The sequence below is a fragment of the Sceloporus undulatus genome, chromosome 1, assembly GCF_019175285.1.
Source record: "Sceloporus undulatus isolate JIND9_A2432 ecotype Alabama chromosome 1, SceUnd_v1.1, whole genome shotgun sequence".
Taxonomy (NCBI): Eukaryota; Metazoa; Chordata; class Lepidosauria; order Squamata; family Phrynosomatidae; genus Sceloporus; species Sceloporus undulatus.
In genome coordinates this window covers 292,053,314-292,071,305 of record NC_056522.1, presented here as the reverse complement: position 1 = coordinate 292,071,305, position 17,992 = coordinate 292,053,314, and the positions used below count along the sequence as shown (strand labels likewise).

The 17,992-nt window shown below is 40.7% G+C and overlaps 1 protein-coding gene across 1 annotated transcript in view; it reads left to right on the top strand.

Moving 5' to 3' along the window:
- NELL1 (neural EGFL like 1) overlaps window positions 1-17,992 on the top strand; it is a 657,613-nt gene that overhangs the window by 216,830 nt on the left and 422,791 nt on the right. Inside the window, 2 exon segments of the mRNA XM_042459591.1 lie at window positions 2,674-2,747; window positions 6,325-6,424. Coding sequence (XP_042315525.1) covers window positions 2,674-2,747; window positions 6,325-6,424 — 174 coding nt within the window.

Here is a 17,992-nt window from a genome sequence, read left to right as displayed (position 1 = left end):
GTGTTTTAGGATGTTTTGCTATGTTTTTACTTGAGGGTTGTTGTGTAGCATTTTTATTGTTCTCTTGTTTGTTGTTACCCGCCTCGATCCAATACAGGGAGAGGCGGGATACAAAATAATAATAATAATAATAATAATAATAATAATAATAATAATAATAATAATAATAATAATGTGATGGATGAGTGGATGGAATTTCTCACACTTTTTTGTGGGGCAGAGCAAAGCTAAAGAGTAGAAACTATGATCAGGTTTGTTGCTCTACAATTGTCCTATATGCAGTGTTTATGCAAAAGATGCTAGCAGTGCATGATGAAGTACCAGTGACATTGGCTTCTCCCCTGTGGCAGAGTGTCTCTCAAGCTATCCATTCATTCTCCCAAATGCTAGACAATTTGTAATTCTAATTGTTTGAAACAGAATCTACTGTATATAAAAGAGTGAGAAGCTAAATCTAAAATCTAAAAGGCAACCCATATGTGCATTAGAAGAGTATACAAGACATCTAGAAGCCACATATTAAGAAGATTGTGTGGCAAACCCAATATATATAGCCATGGTACTTTAATATAGAAATCCCTGAATATGCTCTAAGGGAAAAAAAATCCTGAAAATACAGTATTACAGTATTTAAAAACCTAATGATTTCTGCATAGCTTGACACTGCAGTAGAGGAAATGTGCTAAAATAGTTTGAAATATCATACTATGTAGCTCTTTTTCTTATTGTGCTTAAAAGAATTCACAGCTGTCAATAATACAGGTGTGTGAGGAGGCCAGAAATGAGGTTTGTTTCACATTGGGAAACAACATGTGGGAACAACATTTGGTTATTGAAAGCGTATAGTTTAGCTCTACAAATGACACATGTCAAATCACAAAGCATCTTGTTAGGATTGCATCTAGTGAAAGAGGAAAATCCATGACAGTTTTCCCCCTTGTTCAAGCCAATCGTGTAACTAAGGAGTTGTAAGCATGTAACATTCAAGTTCATGTCACTTCTGGCAACGGAGTGGATATCTGAAGAACCAGTAACCTCAAGGATATTGAGAGTCTTTTTAAGAACTGAGGGTCAATCATTCTGAGCATGGATTTGTGCTGTGCTCACATTGCATTTATATATTTTTGCTCCAGGACCAATGCTAGCCCATCAAAACAGAGATCAGGCAGAAAAACCTCTTTCCTCTTCTTGTTTGGAACGAACTATAAATATGCTGACAAGAGCAGTGTCACCGCAGGCCCAACATGATGAAGGAATATCTGTGGGTCACTAACTCTGTATAATGACTTTGGAAATAAATGCAGTCTTTTTGGAAGCCCTTGGGTGAAAGAAAGAATCAAGAAATATGAAATCAGTAGCAATGTGGTCTGGATGGTATAGGGAACTCAGAACTCTTGATGGCAGTTAAATAACGGAGTTCATAGAAATATAGCTAGAATGTTGCATGGAATTATGCCCTTCTTCAATGGCTTTACAACAGATTTATTTATTTGTTTGTTTGTTTGTTTGTTTGATTTCTATCCCACCTTTCTCCCTGAAGGGACCCAAGACAACTCACAAATAAAATCTAAAAATATAATCCAATAAAACAATTAAAATATCATCTAAAACAGTATAAAATTACAGACATGAAAACCCCACTGAAACCATGGTATCCATCCTATATAACAAGCACCTAAACTGAGGCCTCCAGAAATATCTCAATGAACTGGGAAATAAATATTCTATTAACTACATTTTAAAAACAGGTATTTCTGTGTTTGTGAAGATATCTGGCATAGTGCAAGTTGCCATTGTTTGGGCAAAAATACAGTAGGGTTTTGTAAAGGTAAGGACAGGTGTTCTTTTATGTAAAAATTAATAGCAAAATTAATGGAAATTAAGGAGTAAAATATGTGAGGTTTAGATTATTCATTTAATTCATTTAGTTGCCAACAGGCAACAGTCAGAAGAAATAGATCCATAATAAGCCTTTGTAACAAACCCATAATTCAGGCTACAATTCACTTACCTAGGAATAAGCGTGACTGATATCAACTCCCTGGAGAGTATGCAGCAGTGACTCCAAAGCAGCCTGTAGACTATTTTAAAAGCTATTCTGACAATCCTCCCTGAAGAGGCCCCAGACTTTGAGATATAGGGACAAGCCTGAGATGGACATCTTGGGTGGGAATAACATAAAATTCCTAATGCTGCTAAACTGCAGCTCCTGGCATTGCTCATTATTGGTTCTGCTTGCTAGGGATGTTGGAGATAACATGACTCCTACCTCTGATCTACTTCTTCAGTACTTCTTGTAAGCTTTACAGACACACTTTAATATAAATGAGCTGTTGCTGATCTACAGAATGTCACTGCCATGAGTAATTCTGTTAATGAATTGAGTTCAATATCTGTATTGCTTCTGCTATTATTTCAGATCACTAAGTAGGCTAATTTGTCAGTGTGAGTGCTGAAAGGCTTCAAGATAATAGTTTTTGTAATGAATTTACTATTATGGTCAGACTAAATGAGAGCAATTAACACTGACTGCTACTAAATGCAAAATGACTACACCATATTTACAATAATATATCTATATTTACTTAAGTGGTGTTGGTTTTACAGAACAGTATAATTTATATGCACTTACAACTAAATACATCTCTGTATATTTATTTTCAAAAATTCTAGCCAAATGCATCTATGGAGGAAAAGTCTTGGCAGAAGGTCAGAAGATTGTAACAAAGAGCTGTAGAGAATGTCGGGTAAGTTTTAGAACACTTTTTTTAAATTAAAAAAAACTTCTATGGCTGCAGTCTGTACATAATTACTTGGGCATAAAAACATCAGGACTTTTTTCCAAGTTGACATGCATAGAATTATGTTGCAAGTATCTTAATTCTTTCATTACTGAAGGCATATAGAATTTTCATATGTGACAGTAAGTGGCATTTGTCATACTCACATAGGAATCTAGCTTTAGTGGGAGCAATATATATTGCCTAACTAGTACCACAATAGACCGTCTTTTAATTTGGTAAGTAATTTCACCTTCTTACCATCAGATGAGGCATGAGAAATACTTTTAACAAATGATATATTTTTAAGAGTAGAATCATACATTTTAATATATTCTCAATCACTCGTTCACAGAGTGACATTATGCAGAAATTCTACAAAAATGCTAAGGTGGAGTCTGGGAGGACATGCAAGTAAATAATGCTCTGCACATCCCTGCACACCTGTAAGCTTTTTACATCTTTGCATGTTCACTCTTTAGTTTGAAAATGCTGCAGTTTCAGCTTCTATGTTTAGAGGTCTGGATAGAATAGGGTGCATGGCCATGCCCCATCCCCACATTATCCTTCAGAATGTTTACATTGGGCTGTAGAGTCATACAGAAAGTATGTGTGATTGTTTTTCAGATGATGAAGGGGAAATTTGCCTATTGGAGTTATAGAAAAATCATATAGTTTTATGCCCATATCTGTTGTCAAAAACACACCATAATATTTGCAGTGACCTTTTCTTATCTACAGATATTTGCATGGTGTGTATATGTTTATTGGCCCTTATACCTACCATGGTTTTGGCAGTCACATGATGACTTTGAGATGTGAATTTGATTAGTTCATAATTCCAGGCTACATTTGAAATCATAAGTCATCATTCTACCACATCTTGGATCATAATCAGATTGCTCTTGAGCAATTTTTTTCATTACAGTTTCAGAACACCTGTGTCCATGAAGATGTCATTAAGAGCATAGCAGTGTTTCTAAGTCTGGAACTGGGGCCAGATAAATTAAACTAATTTTTCCTGTCTTTGAGGAAATACCTCAAAGTACAGAGGCCTGGTGGTTCAGTGGTTGAATGCTGATACTGCAGCCACAACATTGTAAGTTTGATCCTAGAGGAGAGCTCCAAGATATACTCAGCCTTCCATCCTTTCGTAGGTCAGGAAAATGAGTAGCCAGCTTGTTCAAAACAATTGGCTTACATTTTATAAATTGCTTAGGGAGTGGTAGTTCACTGATAAGCTGTATAGAAATGTACTAGCTATTGCTATTGCTACCTTTGTTTAATCTATAACTGAGCCCATCATGGTGTTTCAGCTTTCCAGGCCATGTTAGGTTCATAATTTACATGAGTAAAAAAATAGATCAATTTGTGTTTTCAGATAGGCCACCAGTTCCCAATCTTTGTCCTCCACATGATTTGGACTTCAGTTCCCATAATTCCTGTATGTTCACCCAATTGGCTAGTGCTTCTGGGAGATGAAGTCTGAAACAAATGGAGGACCAAAGGTTGAGAATCACTGAGATAGGCTAATTTGCTACTATAAACTCAGTTAAAAAAACATCACAAAGGCATGCGGTGTGGTATGGGAGGAGGTTAATGGAAAGTTGATACCATGAGTTACCACACCAGGTGATGCCAAACTTAGTGATGCCACTATTATTAGTGCTATTATAAAACATTGTGTGAGCAAAACATGGAGGCAATGAGCTTTTAGACTGTGCACAAAAACTTATTATTCTGTGCCACATGGTTGGCATAAGATGCAATTTTGAATGTGCTCAGACAGCATATCATGTAAGGATCAGGCTGACCATCAAAACATTGGTTGTATTGCATTACATCTTATGTTGATTGCACTGCATTATATCTAAGCACCTTATGCACTCTTTGTAGCCAGGAGTACTCTATAGTTCTTAAAATGTCTTATTCCCATGGGCCCTCAAATGAGAGTGGCTTAGCCCCCTAAGACTAAATTTAGGGGTGAGATTGAAACCCTGTGAGCTGATCTGAAAAAATTGGACTACCAAGATGCCTGTTTAGTTGAACTTTCTCAAGAAGTATCATACAGAAGTTTACAAAGTGACCAAACATTTAGAAATATTTAGATAACCATTGTTATTGAGCCCTCTCAGGAAATAACCAAGACTTCCTGAAATCTAGGCTGTACACATTTAATTGGGAGTACGCTACACTGAATACATAGAGGGCATGTCTAAGTACACATTCTGCTTGTAAGAAACTTGATATTTAATGACTGAATTATAATTTTTTTAAAAAAAATTATTTATAATAGATGGAAAAAGTAATTTGCTCTCTGTCTGCAACCACCATTAGTATGCTACGTTGATATGACTCTTGGCCACAGGGAAATCATTGCCCACTGTCCCTCTGCTGGTTTCCTTTCTCTTCCTCTAATACTCATTTCTGATAAAGATGCAATCCAAGTTGCCATATTATGATTTCACAACACATATGAGAACATTGTATCCAAAGCTTTGATGGTGGTGGTCATAAAGCAAAGCAGTATATGGAAATGGTTCTCTCTGGAATAGAAATTTTGTCATAATTGGAGCAGGTAGAAATGGTAACTCGGAAGACTTGGGATGGCCTGCTTTTTCCTTATGTTTTAAGATTTATTTATTTATTTATTTATTTATTTATTTATTTATTTTTTAAAATCCTGACATGTGATTTGACTACATCTGTATTTCAAAACCAAAAGAAACCTAGTCTTAAATTAGCAAGGTTTAAGCATATGTGACAGTCATTTGCATTGTAGAACACTGTGTATTGGTTCACCATGGAATAGAGTCAGGGTGCATTCCTACAGCCTGTTGTTTTTCTGTATGCCTATTTTTACCTCTATAGGTTAAATCCCTCTTATCCAGAATACTACAATACTCCAAAATCCCAAAATGTCCACATGCGTGGCTGAGATAGTGACACCTTTGCTTTCTGATGGCTCATCATACATAAATGTTGTTTCATGTAAAAAATTATTTAAAATATTATAAATAGAAATATGTTCAGTCTGTTAGTATATAGTATATACAAAATATAAATGACTTTCAAGTTTAGACTTGGATCCCATTTCTAAGATATCTCATTATGTATATGCAAATATTCCAATATCCATAGAAATCTGAAACCCAAAGAAATTCTGGCCCCAAGTGTTTTGGATAAAGGAAACCCAAAATGTAGTCTGTTTGTGATGTTTGGATCAAATAAAGTAATACACCACCACCATCATCACCATCAAGAAACAGAAGAGAAAAGAAAGGCAATGAATGGAAGACCTTGATTCTAGCACATGGTTCAACAAATTGCAGAAAGTACTATGTAAACAGTTTTTAATTTAAAATACTCTACATTTTATTTCAAATTGTAGAAGTAAAATTCTTTAAGTCAGTATTTGATGTCATATATCTATCTTTCTGCCTGCAGTTGTCAGAAATTGTTGCTGTAAACTTGAAAAGAATATGATTCCCCTGTCACTTTCAATTTCATCAGCGTCACACTCTAAAACATTATTTATTTCCAGAATGGGATATTAGTAAAAGTATCAGAGACTTGTCCTCTATTGAACTGCTCGGAAAAAGATTACATCCTCCCAGAGAATCAGTGCTGCAGTGTTTGTAAAGGTAAGTAGGAGAGTAGTAGTTTTTCTCACACATTAATGTGGCTAGATTTGGATCTATAAGATGTTGGTTTGGATTTTATGTCTAACTGGAATTTGTCACCTAGTTTATATTGTCACCTATCATCTGAGTCAAAACCAGATCCACTCTTACAGAGTTATCATTTGATTTAGGATAAGGAATGATATTAATATCTTGCAGTTTATTTTATTTATTGAAAGAGGTATGAATTTTCTTTAAAAACAACAACAGATAAATATGGATCCCCCCACCTGAACTGTAGTGGTTTACTGATAGCAGCTTTAAATTAACATAAAACAATCATAGTGTAAATGTGGCATAAAACACAAACTATAAAGAAATCACTTTTAAATGAAAATGACCAAATTCTAGAGCAGTGAAGGTGAAGCTTTTAGAGATCAAGTGCCCAAATTCAGTGGAGTTCCTGCATTGGGTGTCACCTGGTGCTGGGGGCAGGACTTCCATCTTCCAGGGGCAGGACTTCTGGGGGTTGGACTTCTGGGGGAAAACCCAAGGCACACTCTCTCAGCCTCGGGCTACTAATAGCAAAACCCCCTCTGATGAAACTTGCCAAGAAAACTCCATGATAGTTTCACCTTAGGGTCACCATAAGTTGGAAATGACTTGAAGGCACAACACACATGTCAGGCTCTCTCAGCCTCAAAGGAAGGCAAAGGCAAGCCCCCTGAGGAAACATGTCATGGGAAAGAAAACCCATAGGTCAACATAAGCTGTAAATGACTAGAAGGTATGCAACACATGCACGTGCACAATGGTTTAGGCACTGGACTAGAGAAACAAGTCATGCCAGACAAATCTGATCTCTTTTTTTTGATAAAATTATCAGCTTGGTAGATGAAGGGAATGCTGTGGATATAGTATATATTGATTTCAGTAAGGCCTTTGAAAATGTTCCCCATAACATTCTTGCAAACAAGCTGGTAAAATGTGGGCTAAACAAGGCAACTGTTACATGGATTTGTAATTGGTTGTCCAGCCAAACCCAAAGGTTCCATTTTATCTTGGAGAGAAGTGACCAGTGGGGTCCCACAGGGCTCTGTCCTGGGCCCAGTGCTATTCAACATCTTTATCAATGACTTAGATGACAGAATTAGGGTCATAGTTATCAAATTTGCAGATGACATCAAATTAGGAGTAGTAGCTACACCCCATAGGACAGGATCAAAATTCAAGATGACCTGAATAAACTGAGACTCCTCAAACCCCTAGGCCATCACCACCACCACCCTTGGGCAGGAGAGATGTTGGTAAGAGGGTGGCGACACCCAGCTCCACAGTGAAAAACCGGGGACTCCGTTCATGTCTGGCTTGGAGATTGGGGCCAGCCAGCCTTGGGCCGCTGCTCCCTTTCACCATTGCCCCAGCAAACCCCACTTGGCAGGTGCCGGGATCAATGGAGATCAGGACGGCTGGATGCCTCTTTCCCAGCCTGCCAGGACAGAAGTGTGATGCTGAGGATCATTTCTGTGATTATGTCCTTGTGCCCCCCACCTAAATTCACAGTGGCTCCTTACAAAGGGAGATGAGACTCACTTGGGCCAAGTGCTGGGGACCTGGGGCCACTGCTTGGCAGGATTTGAAAGCATGAATACAAGTGACACCTCCCAACATCCCTGGTGCTGATTGGTTGCCACTCAGCCTGTCTCCTCCTTCAATCTACATCATGACTGGGCAGTTTGAATCTGGCCATGCAGTCAAGCTCCTAAGAGATGGAGGGTAACGGTGGTGGCTACCAAGGCCTCCTCAGTCAGTTCCTCAAGCACCCCTAGAAGAAACGTCCTTCTCTTCCTCCACCTTTCCCACAGATTGCCCCGCTTGTGAACCTCCTGCCCCTTTTCCAGCTCCAGGTGATGGCAGCGCCCTGCACTCTCCTTCTGGTCTGGCCTATTTCCCTTCAGCCAGTCACAGGGGAGCGAGCATTCTGGCTGACAAAGTCAATTGGTTCTGCTCCCTCCCAGGCTTGTCGCTGTTTTCCTCCTCTTCCTTGGCAGAGGAAAACAAAGGAAGAGAAGAAAAAGGTTGCCGTTTTCTCCCACCCACCCCCATCCAAGTCCCCATCCAGCCTGGAAATCTGCCCCAGGGGGATGCCTGTCTACCTCCACTACAAGGGCTGAGCTTGGGAGGGGAAGTGATTCTGGATGATGACAGACCTGCACAGACAGCAGTTGTGGCAGCAGTGAAAGAATTCTCCAGGTGGGAAAAGGAAGAAGAAGGCTCAGCTGCCTCCAGCTCCCCAACCTGGGCCTCCCTTGCGCATGCCCTCCAAAATGGCTTGTCCTGCCAGAGGGGGGCATGCAAGCCACAGGTTCACTACCACAGTTCTAGCTGAACCATATTTTAACCAAATGCAGACTGGAACAAATAGCTATAAAGGGAATAAAATGTCTGGAAGGAAAGCTACAGACAGTAAGTGAAGCATAAAACTATTTCGAAATTTTATAATTTGATTCTTAATTGGGAAATGGAAGAAGAAACAGTAAAAGATTATATGATTAAGTGGGCTAAAGATTTGAACCAAACAATTGAAATGAGACAATGGGAAAAAACCTGGAAAATTAGAATTAAATACACAAGTAGTATAGAAATGAGAGAGAATTTATATAAATCTATATATAGGTGGTACCTTACACCATATAGAATCTCTAAAATGTTTAAAAATGTGAATGGAAATTGTTGGAAGTGTGGGGAGAAACTGAGAATATATTTGCATGTTTGGTGGAATTGTGAGGTGGCAAATAAATTCTGGAAAACTATACACAAAGAAATGAAAAAGATGTTTCATATAAAAGAGTGTGTGAGCCCTAAAATGTATTTATTAAATATTGTTGAAGATGAGGATTTAGAGAAAAAAGGAGGTAAAGTGATATTCTTTGCAATAATAGCCGCCAGAATGGTCTATGTGAAAAATTGGTAAAAGAAAGAGGCCCCACTAATAGAAGATTGAAAACTTAAATTGTACGATATATTTGTTATGGAAAAACTATCATGTATTATGAAAAATCAATCTTTACAAAGGTTTTACAAAGAATGGGATCCGTGGCTTGAATATGTAAAATCAGAAGGAGTTAAGAGTCACTGGATAGCTTTAACAAATTAGATAACTGAGAGGATAATAGAAAATAAGAAAATAAGAAAAGAAAGAATAGGTGAAATATTAAGATAGTAACTACGCTGGAAGAGTCAAGGTTTATATCGAAGTAATTTTTGGTGAATAAGATATATTATGTTTTTCAGGTTATTTGATTTCTTTTAGGATGAATTATAGATAGGATTGATAAGAAAGAAATTATTGGATGAGACACAGACATAATGACATAAACTTGACACATGAAGGGAAGGGTTAAAAGAGGACACTCTAGATATTTAAAAGAGATAGTAATTAAGGTAAAATGCATTAACGCATTCATAGCAACAGCTAGGAAGTAAGCTTTGTTTTTGTTTTTGTTTGTTTTGTTTAGTTTTATTTTGTTTTTGTTTGTTATATGTTTGTATATGTCAATTGTAAATATCTTTTTGTCTATGTATGTTTTTAATTTTGAGTTTTATACAATAAAATTTACTAAAAAAAAAAAAAAATCCATAGACACACCTTGACAATTTTAACAGGAAAGAAGAAACAAAGTTTGGCTACCAATCCTGAAAAACACCAAAATCAAGACCCAGAAAATGCAAATGAAAACCCACCCATGGTGAGGGGTGTTCCCCAGCAGGCAAGAGATCTTTAATTAAATGGACACCCTAAGCCTTGCCATTCAACAACAGAACAATACACAGATTAACATGCAAATTACCTCCTCTCAACCAGCAGTATATATAAAACCCACTCTCTTCCGTGCCAGCATTCTGTGAAGATGCCAGCCACAATTGCTGACGAAACTTCAGGAATAAACTTTTATAGAACACGACCTCATAGCCCAAAAAACCTACAAAAAATATGGATGTTGGACGTTGCGACTTCACACAGCACTTTCTTTTCAGTGTGTTTCTACTGTCACCCAGTAGCTTTCTATTCCCAATTATCCCTTAAAAGCAGAGATGCTCTGTTCTCCTTCACAGTTAGGTAGGCACATAAACAATGGTGTATAATGATCATGAGCAAGCAAATTCACAGGTAATGATGGCTGCAGTTAAAGAATTCTTTTAGTTTAAAATGTAATCATCAAAACACTACTGAGTAGCGGAACAATTTCTTGATTGCAGCTTAATCATATTTTTTTTTGTAATTTGTCATCCATAGTTAAATTAATGGCCATATTATGGATGATGATTATGTTACTGGGAGAGACAGATGTGATTGTTCATTTTCTTTTGCTGGGTCTCCAAATGTTCATAAAACCATTTCATAGGGCTGCTATTAGGTTTCTTGAACACATTGCCAGTGCTGGCATACAGAAGTTAATGAATAAGCTTTTTACATGAGGAAGAATGAGTAAACTGTATTTGTAAAGTATTCCTGAATAATACATTTTTTACTCACTGTATACTGAATTAAGTTGTCTGGTTAAAAAGTGACCTAAATGAGGCAGGCATTGGAATTTCCTACTAAGGTGAAATCCATGTGTTTACAGGGCAGTCTTATACAAATCTTAGTTAGAGTTATACTATATTCATTTCAGTAACACTCCCGATTAAGTAAATGTAGAATTATAACCTTACTTACTTACTCACCTGCAATTCACTCCATTTAATTTCATGGAACTTTTACATAGGCATTCAAATAATTGTGTATGAATCTTGTGGGAAGGGAAGAGCACTGTAGTAGTGTCACGTTAAAAATGCAGTTCTGCTAACTATTACAGTTACTACTTATGTAAAAGAAGTTTCTGATTTAATTTACTGACATCTTCAGAAGGCACTTCAATTAGCATATTTCTCATTTGTTCTTACGTAGCCCCAAGATGGACTTCAGACTTTTAGGAAAGAAATGTAAGGAGTTCTGTTTATTCAGATGTAAAATCAAACATTTTTCATGCATTGCAGTGGGACTTTGAATTATTTCTAGAATTTATTTTTATTAAGTCCCACCTAGATTTTGAGAAGTATGAAAGCACAGTTGGCCCTCCATTTTCATGGGGATCTGTGTCACCCCCCCCCCCCCCCCGCGAAAATGGAGGCTCGTGCTTATTCAAGCCCCATAGGTTGCCCCTCCATGCATATTCAGGAATGCAGATCTCAGATACGTGAGTTAGGAGGGGTGACTGTAATAGGTCTGGTGCATGCAAAATGAATATATATATATATATTAGTAAACAAGGACTTGATCTTTAAAAAGGTTTTTCCTCCCTAACCATTTTGTACCTTGGAACAGTGCTTGAGCAGAAAATGATGAGTGTTGTATCACTTTTGAATTGTGTAAATACATAAATAGAGCATATTCCTCAGAAAATATATTGAATATAGGATCCACTTCTTAGCTCACATGTCCAATGGGCCCTATGCATCCGTGTCAAAATCTGCAGATGCTCAAGTCCCATTGGTGGTCAATGGCACTTTGCTATACCTGTTGCCTCCTCCCCGTCTCTCCTCACCACCCACCCCACACAAAACCCATCAGAGTTGCTGCATTGTCCAGCCTGGCCCCATCCCCCATGAAGCAGAGCCCCATCAGCTCATTGCCAGCCACCTTCTCCATGATCAGGGAGGTAATGGCCCTGAGGGCCAGGAGGCCCCAGGCCACAAGGTGAAAGTAGTCACTCTGGGCCTCAATGGCCTCATGGCCCTACTTCCTTCCGGCCGCCAGGAACCATGCCAGTGTCAGCACCATCCTTTCTCTTCTTCCTCCTGGCGAGGGAGGTTCCATCTGGGAGGAAGAGGAAGATGGAGGAAGGGGGGAGGGGAGGACAAAGAAAGAAGGTGATAGAGAAAGAGGAGGATGGAGGTACAGGCAGGGAGGGTGAGGGTGAGGAGGCACCCTCTTAACACCCATTGCAGTGCATGGTGAGGCCTGAAGGGGAGGAGGTGGAGCAGGGGAGCTTCAGCGGGGCCAGAGCCAAAACGGACCACAAGGTTATCCAACTGGACCCCAGAGCACTCCCCGCCCCCCCCCCCCCCCAGGAATGACATCCGGAGCGCTGCCCTCAGACCTTCCTTCCATCCAGGTCTTCCTTCCAGCCAAGGGATGCCCAAGCCTGCGTGTCCTGCACTCTCATCTGGCCTGGAACAAGCCCTCCAACTGCCCAGTGGTCATGCACTCATCCAGCCTTGAGGGGGACAGGAACTGTGAGGCTGGGCATCTTTAAGTTGGAAGGAAGACTTGGATGGAAGGAAGGTCCGAGGGCGGTGCTCCGGATGCCCATTCTGGGGGTACTCTGGGGCTCAGCTCAATGACCTTGCAGCCCGTTTCAGCTCCAGGCCCCACGGAGACTCTACTGCTATGCATCCTGCCCTCCAGGCCTCGCCATGCCCCGGACGACAGAAGGAGAAAGAGTTGGAGAAAGAGGAGAGGGAGACAAGGTAGGCTTCGGATGGCTGGGGAGGTAAATTCCCATTGTTTCATTGGTCACGCAGCCATGTGGCCACGCCACCATTGAGGTCAGTGGGACTTCAGCATATGTGGGTTTTGCAATATGCTGGGGGATCCAGAACATATCCCCCATGTATACTGAGGGCCCAGTGTACTTTAGCTGAAGGCCCCTTTCTGCCCCCTTTTCACTCACTGCGCCCCTCCTTTCCCTTCACTACCCAGGTCACCTCCTTTTCCCTCACTGACACTTCTAGGGTAGGGCGTATTTCCCATTTTATAGATCACTGATCAATAGAAAGGAATACCTTTTCTAAGACGTCCTGATTTTTGTAATCACTTGTATTTGTCTCAAAAAAAACTGTTGGCATCTTTTAAAGTTAGCTTAATCTTTTTCACAATACATGTCTACTTAGAAAATTTCCTTTGAATTTGGTGATATTTCTTCCCAGATGTACAAGTGTAGATGCATCCTGAATCTGCTGCTGTACTGAGCCATGTCTATATTGGGAATATTTTATTGTTGCTTTTCTTTTGTTTTTGAGAGGTTTATTACCTTAATATTTGATTCAGCATAATAGTGAGGTCAGCATATGGTTTCCTCAAATTCCTATTGTTTATCAAAACAGTTTTGAACTTCACTCAGGTTGAAAAGTTGAAGAAGGTATCTCTTTTGAACACTTAGTAGTAAATGTTGCATAGCATACTTCTCGTGCTGTCTGATCTGTCTGACTGAAAGTACCCCCCCCCAACCCAGTGTATCAGGGACCAAGACTATATTGTGTGCCATTGGGTATATTGTTTCTTTGTGTCCTGGAAACTTTCCAGGGACCAGCAGTGGTCATAGACCCTCACTGATTTGTTTCCTTCTGTCTGAGGAAGGGGTAGGCAATCTGTGGTGTTCCTGATAGGCTGGACTACTAATTTCATTGGCTATCATCCTTGCCCATCCAGGTCTCAGGCTAATTTCACACAAAGAAGCTACCACAGAAATTCTTCCATTAAAAATACCTGTTTGTTGCCAGGAATGGAATCATAACGAATGTTACATGCTAGCCAGAGTGTACTTAAGATTGTACTGTGATTATGATGCCAAGGCTTGAAGTTGTAGGGATCAAGCAAACTACTGTGTCAGGCTTATGGAGGATGGGATTCTAATGACAATATCCAGTCTGGGTTTTACTCTGAACCGTAAAGGAGATATTGATAGTATGTAACACATTTTTGGGAGAGAGTAGCAAGCTAGATAGCGTTTTTAAAGTGAAGACTAAAAATGACCTCCAGACATTCACCCACCAACTTCCACTGATAATGGGTCATTATATTATCGGTCATACATACAGGTCATACATACATTTCTTCTCTCTGAATATTTCAAATGTAATAATAAAATAATAATAATAATAATAATAATAAAGATAATAATAAAAAATAATAGCCCACCTCTCCCTAAAGGATCAAAGGTGGGTAATAGTCAAACTGTGAAGTCGAAGGCTTTCATGGCCGGCATCCATAGTTTTTGTGTGCTTTTTCGGGCTATGTGGGCCATGTTCTAGTTTATTCCTGATGTTTTGCTGGCATCTGTGGCTGGCATCTTACCAAGTACTATTATCTTTTCTAGCGAGCCATGTCTTCTTGTGTGCTATGGCAAAGTATGGCAGTCTCAGTCTCAGGAACTATTTGAGGAACATATTTGGAAAGACATGGATGTAGCCAATGGCACTATCTTCACCAAAGTGAAATGGTCTTGTCTACCTATTCCCTGAAGTGTGGAATTTGATTACTGTTTATAATTAGCTTAAAATGAAAATGGACCGTTGCGCAGTCAAATAACTAAAGCAAAACTTAATCTAGTGGAAACAGTTGTAATAAAGGCTAAAGAGTGCCCCAATCAAAGGAAAACCAAGTGTAGAAAAATTACACTACTAACCTTGATGAAATTAGCAAAGTATTCAGCTGTGATGTGTGAAGAAGAATAGAGGTTACCCTGTCTGTCAAGAAAATTTAACATACATCCCCACCCATGGAACACTGTAATTGTATTTCAGATGTTTGGAACTGTGTTGTTATTTCACATTATGACCCTGTATCTGCGGGAGAAAATTGTTCTGGACATCTGTGCTGAATTGTTTGTTATTATAGTTCATGATCATTAGCCCTGCATCAGTGATGGCCTGACATTAGAGTAAAGTAGTGATGTAAAGATTTAAGCTATTCTACAGAATCTGGCATTGTTATTTGCAAATTTATATTGAACAACGGTCTATGCAAAAATGAACATATAAATTTTTCAGTCAATATGATGCAATATAGCTAAACTACAAGGGCAAAAAATGTAGAGGAGAGGAATCTGGCAGCCATTTAAGCCTAACTGATCTAAGGATAGAAGAGGCAGAATGGAGTAAGTAAGAGGAGTACGAGTATTTCCATACTAATAATATACTGAATAAATGTTTATTGTGTACCCCGTCTCTTCCAAGATCAGGCGGCTTACAGCAAATGGTTAAAACAGAATAAATACAGTACAGGTAAACAACTAATACAATAAAAAACAGCTAAATGCCCCATAAGCCCACTCTTGGCCACGAAGAGAGGGAGGAGCCCACAGGATTTTAGTCGGGGAATGCCTGTTGGAACAGGAAGGTTTTCAGGTCCTTCCTGAATTGGGCCAGGTGGTAGTCGAGCAGAGCTCGGTGGGCAGCGTATTCAAAGGGCTGGGGCAGCAGTGGAAAATGTCCTCCGTGTGGTGGAGGATAATCTAGCCCAGGACCTTCAGTAATTGCTGCCCAACGTTCTGAGGGTGCGAGGCGGAATGTACGGGGAGAGGCGGTCCTTAGGTATCCTGGACCAAGCCATTTAGGGCTTATAGGTCATCACCAACGCCTTATATTGACCCGGAAGCGGATGGGCAGCCAATGGAGATCTTCAGTACGGTGTTATGTGGCTGGTCCTGGATACGCCAGTGACAGCCGGGCTGCCATGTTCTCACCATTTGCAGCTTCCGAGTTTGGTAAAGGGTTGCCCCATGTAGAGTACATTGCAGAAATCCAATCTCGAGGTTACCAGAGCATGTACAACAGTTTCTAGGTCCCTGAGCCAGGTATGGGCGCAGCTGGCGAATAAGCCGAAGCTGATAACAGGTGCTCTTGCCGTCGCATTCACCTGAGCAGTCAGGGTGAAGCGACGAGTCAAGAAGCACCCCACAGACTGGGCACGAGTCTTCACAGGGAGCGGGTGACCCGTTCAGGACAGGTGGAACCACCGCCATTCCTGGACCAGGGGAACCTATCACTAGTACCCGTCCTGCTCTTTCTCTGGATTCAACTTGAGTCGGTTTTCCTCATCCACGCCATTACTTGACTCTAGGCAGGCCACGAGAGAAGAGACCCCATCCCCAGTCACTGCATCAGTCGGAGACATAGAGAAAATGATTTGGGTGTCATCAGCGACTGATAACCCCGCGCCCATGTCTCCGGATGACTCTCCCAGCGGTTTCATGTAAATGTTAAATAGCATGGGAGACAGAATGGCTCCTTGAGGGACCCAGTTTTAAGGGCCCGCTCATCAGAGCACACGTCTCCCGACTGCACCATCTGGGACCTCGCAGAGAGAGTGAGGGAACCACGTGGAGTGCAGTGCCCCCGCCCCATCCCACTCTGCCAGCGCCCAGAGGATACCATGGTCTATGGTATCGAAAGCCGCTGAGATGTCAAAGCAGCACCAACAGGGACACGCTTCCCCCGTCGATGCCCAGACGGAGATCATCGACCAAGGCGACCATGGCCGTCTCAACCCCATGACCCGCCGGAAGCCAGTTTGAAATGGCTTTTGCCAGGAGAGGAAGCCCCAAGAAGATCTACCCAGAAGAATCAATGAAGGGCAAGCACCTTTTTTCATCAGCTACTGAGGCTGCTGCTATCAGGGCCTGGTATAGCTCTATCTGGAGAACTGTCAGGGAAAGATCCATCTGTCCTATCTCCTTGCAGACTCAGGCCCATCATTAGCATTACTCACACAGTTCTTGCAGCTTGTTCTGTCTTCACAAGCTGGGGAATTGGGAGCTGGCAGATAAAAACAGGAGTACAGGAGAGTGGCACAAAGAAAAGAACCTGTTTGCTGCTGTTGCTCTGTAGGGAAAGAAACCACACCTGCAGACAGATAAAAGCCTTGTATGAGAAACAACAGTCATTGCTGTGGGTAGGGAAATGTGCTGCCAAGAAAGGGAGGGAGGTAATAGTACTCCCATCCATATTATATAGGTTAGAGGGAGATGTGGAATGGGAGACAGTTGCACTATCTTGGGGGCAGAATTTACAATATGGTGTTAGGAGATTATCGCACCCAGAAATCCTGCTGGGATAGATGCAGGATTGAAAAGTCAAGCCAGGTATTATTTATTTATTTATTTATTAATGTATTTATTTGTATCCCACCTTTCCAGGACTGGGACTCATTATGTGTTATTGCACATAGCCATGGCTGGCAAGTGCAATCCATAGCAGCTTGGTCTCCACCTGCATTTATCGAGCGTTTTCAAAAATGGGAGCGTTGCCGTTCTTAAAAGTGGCTGGATAAGTACAGCTGAAGTCCGGGCTGAATATGGTTGGCACTTGCTCGGCCATGGCTGCATGTGATAACACCCAGCTTTGATTTTTCAGCCCTGCATCAATCCCAGCAGGATTTCCAGTGTGATAATCTCCCTAGTCACATCCATCCCAAAATCTGGATAGCATGGTAGAAGCCCACTGGGTTGAAAATGCTGCTGTTTGTGCCAGTTTGGGGAAGTAGAGATAGCTGACATCCAGGACTGATCTGGATGAACATGCAACCTGGCCTGTATTACAGAACCTGGTTGGAGAAGAGCTGGGGGAGGGGGTTAATCTCTCAGTTTGCCCACCAGGATTCTCTGAGAGGTGGACAGGTGGAGTAGCAGTGGTCTATTGGGATAAATCCCCTGAAACTGGCACCCTGTCTCTAATCTGCCGGTTTTGAGTGGGTTATTTAAAGGTGGGTAGGCAGGACCGATTAGGATTCTGGATTGGGTAGCCGACTCACAGCCATGCTGTTCA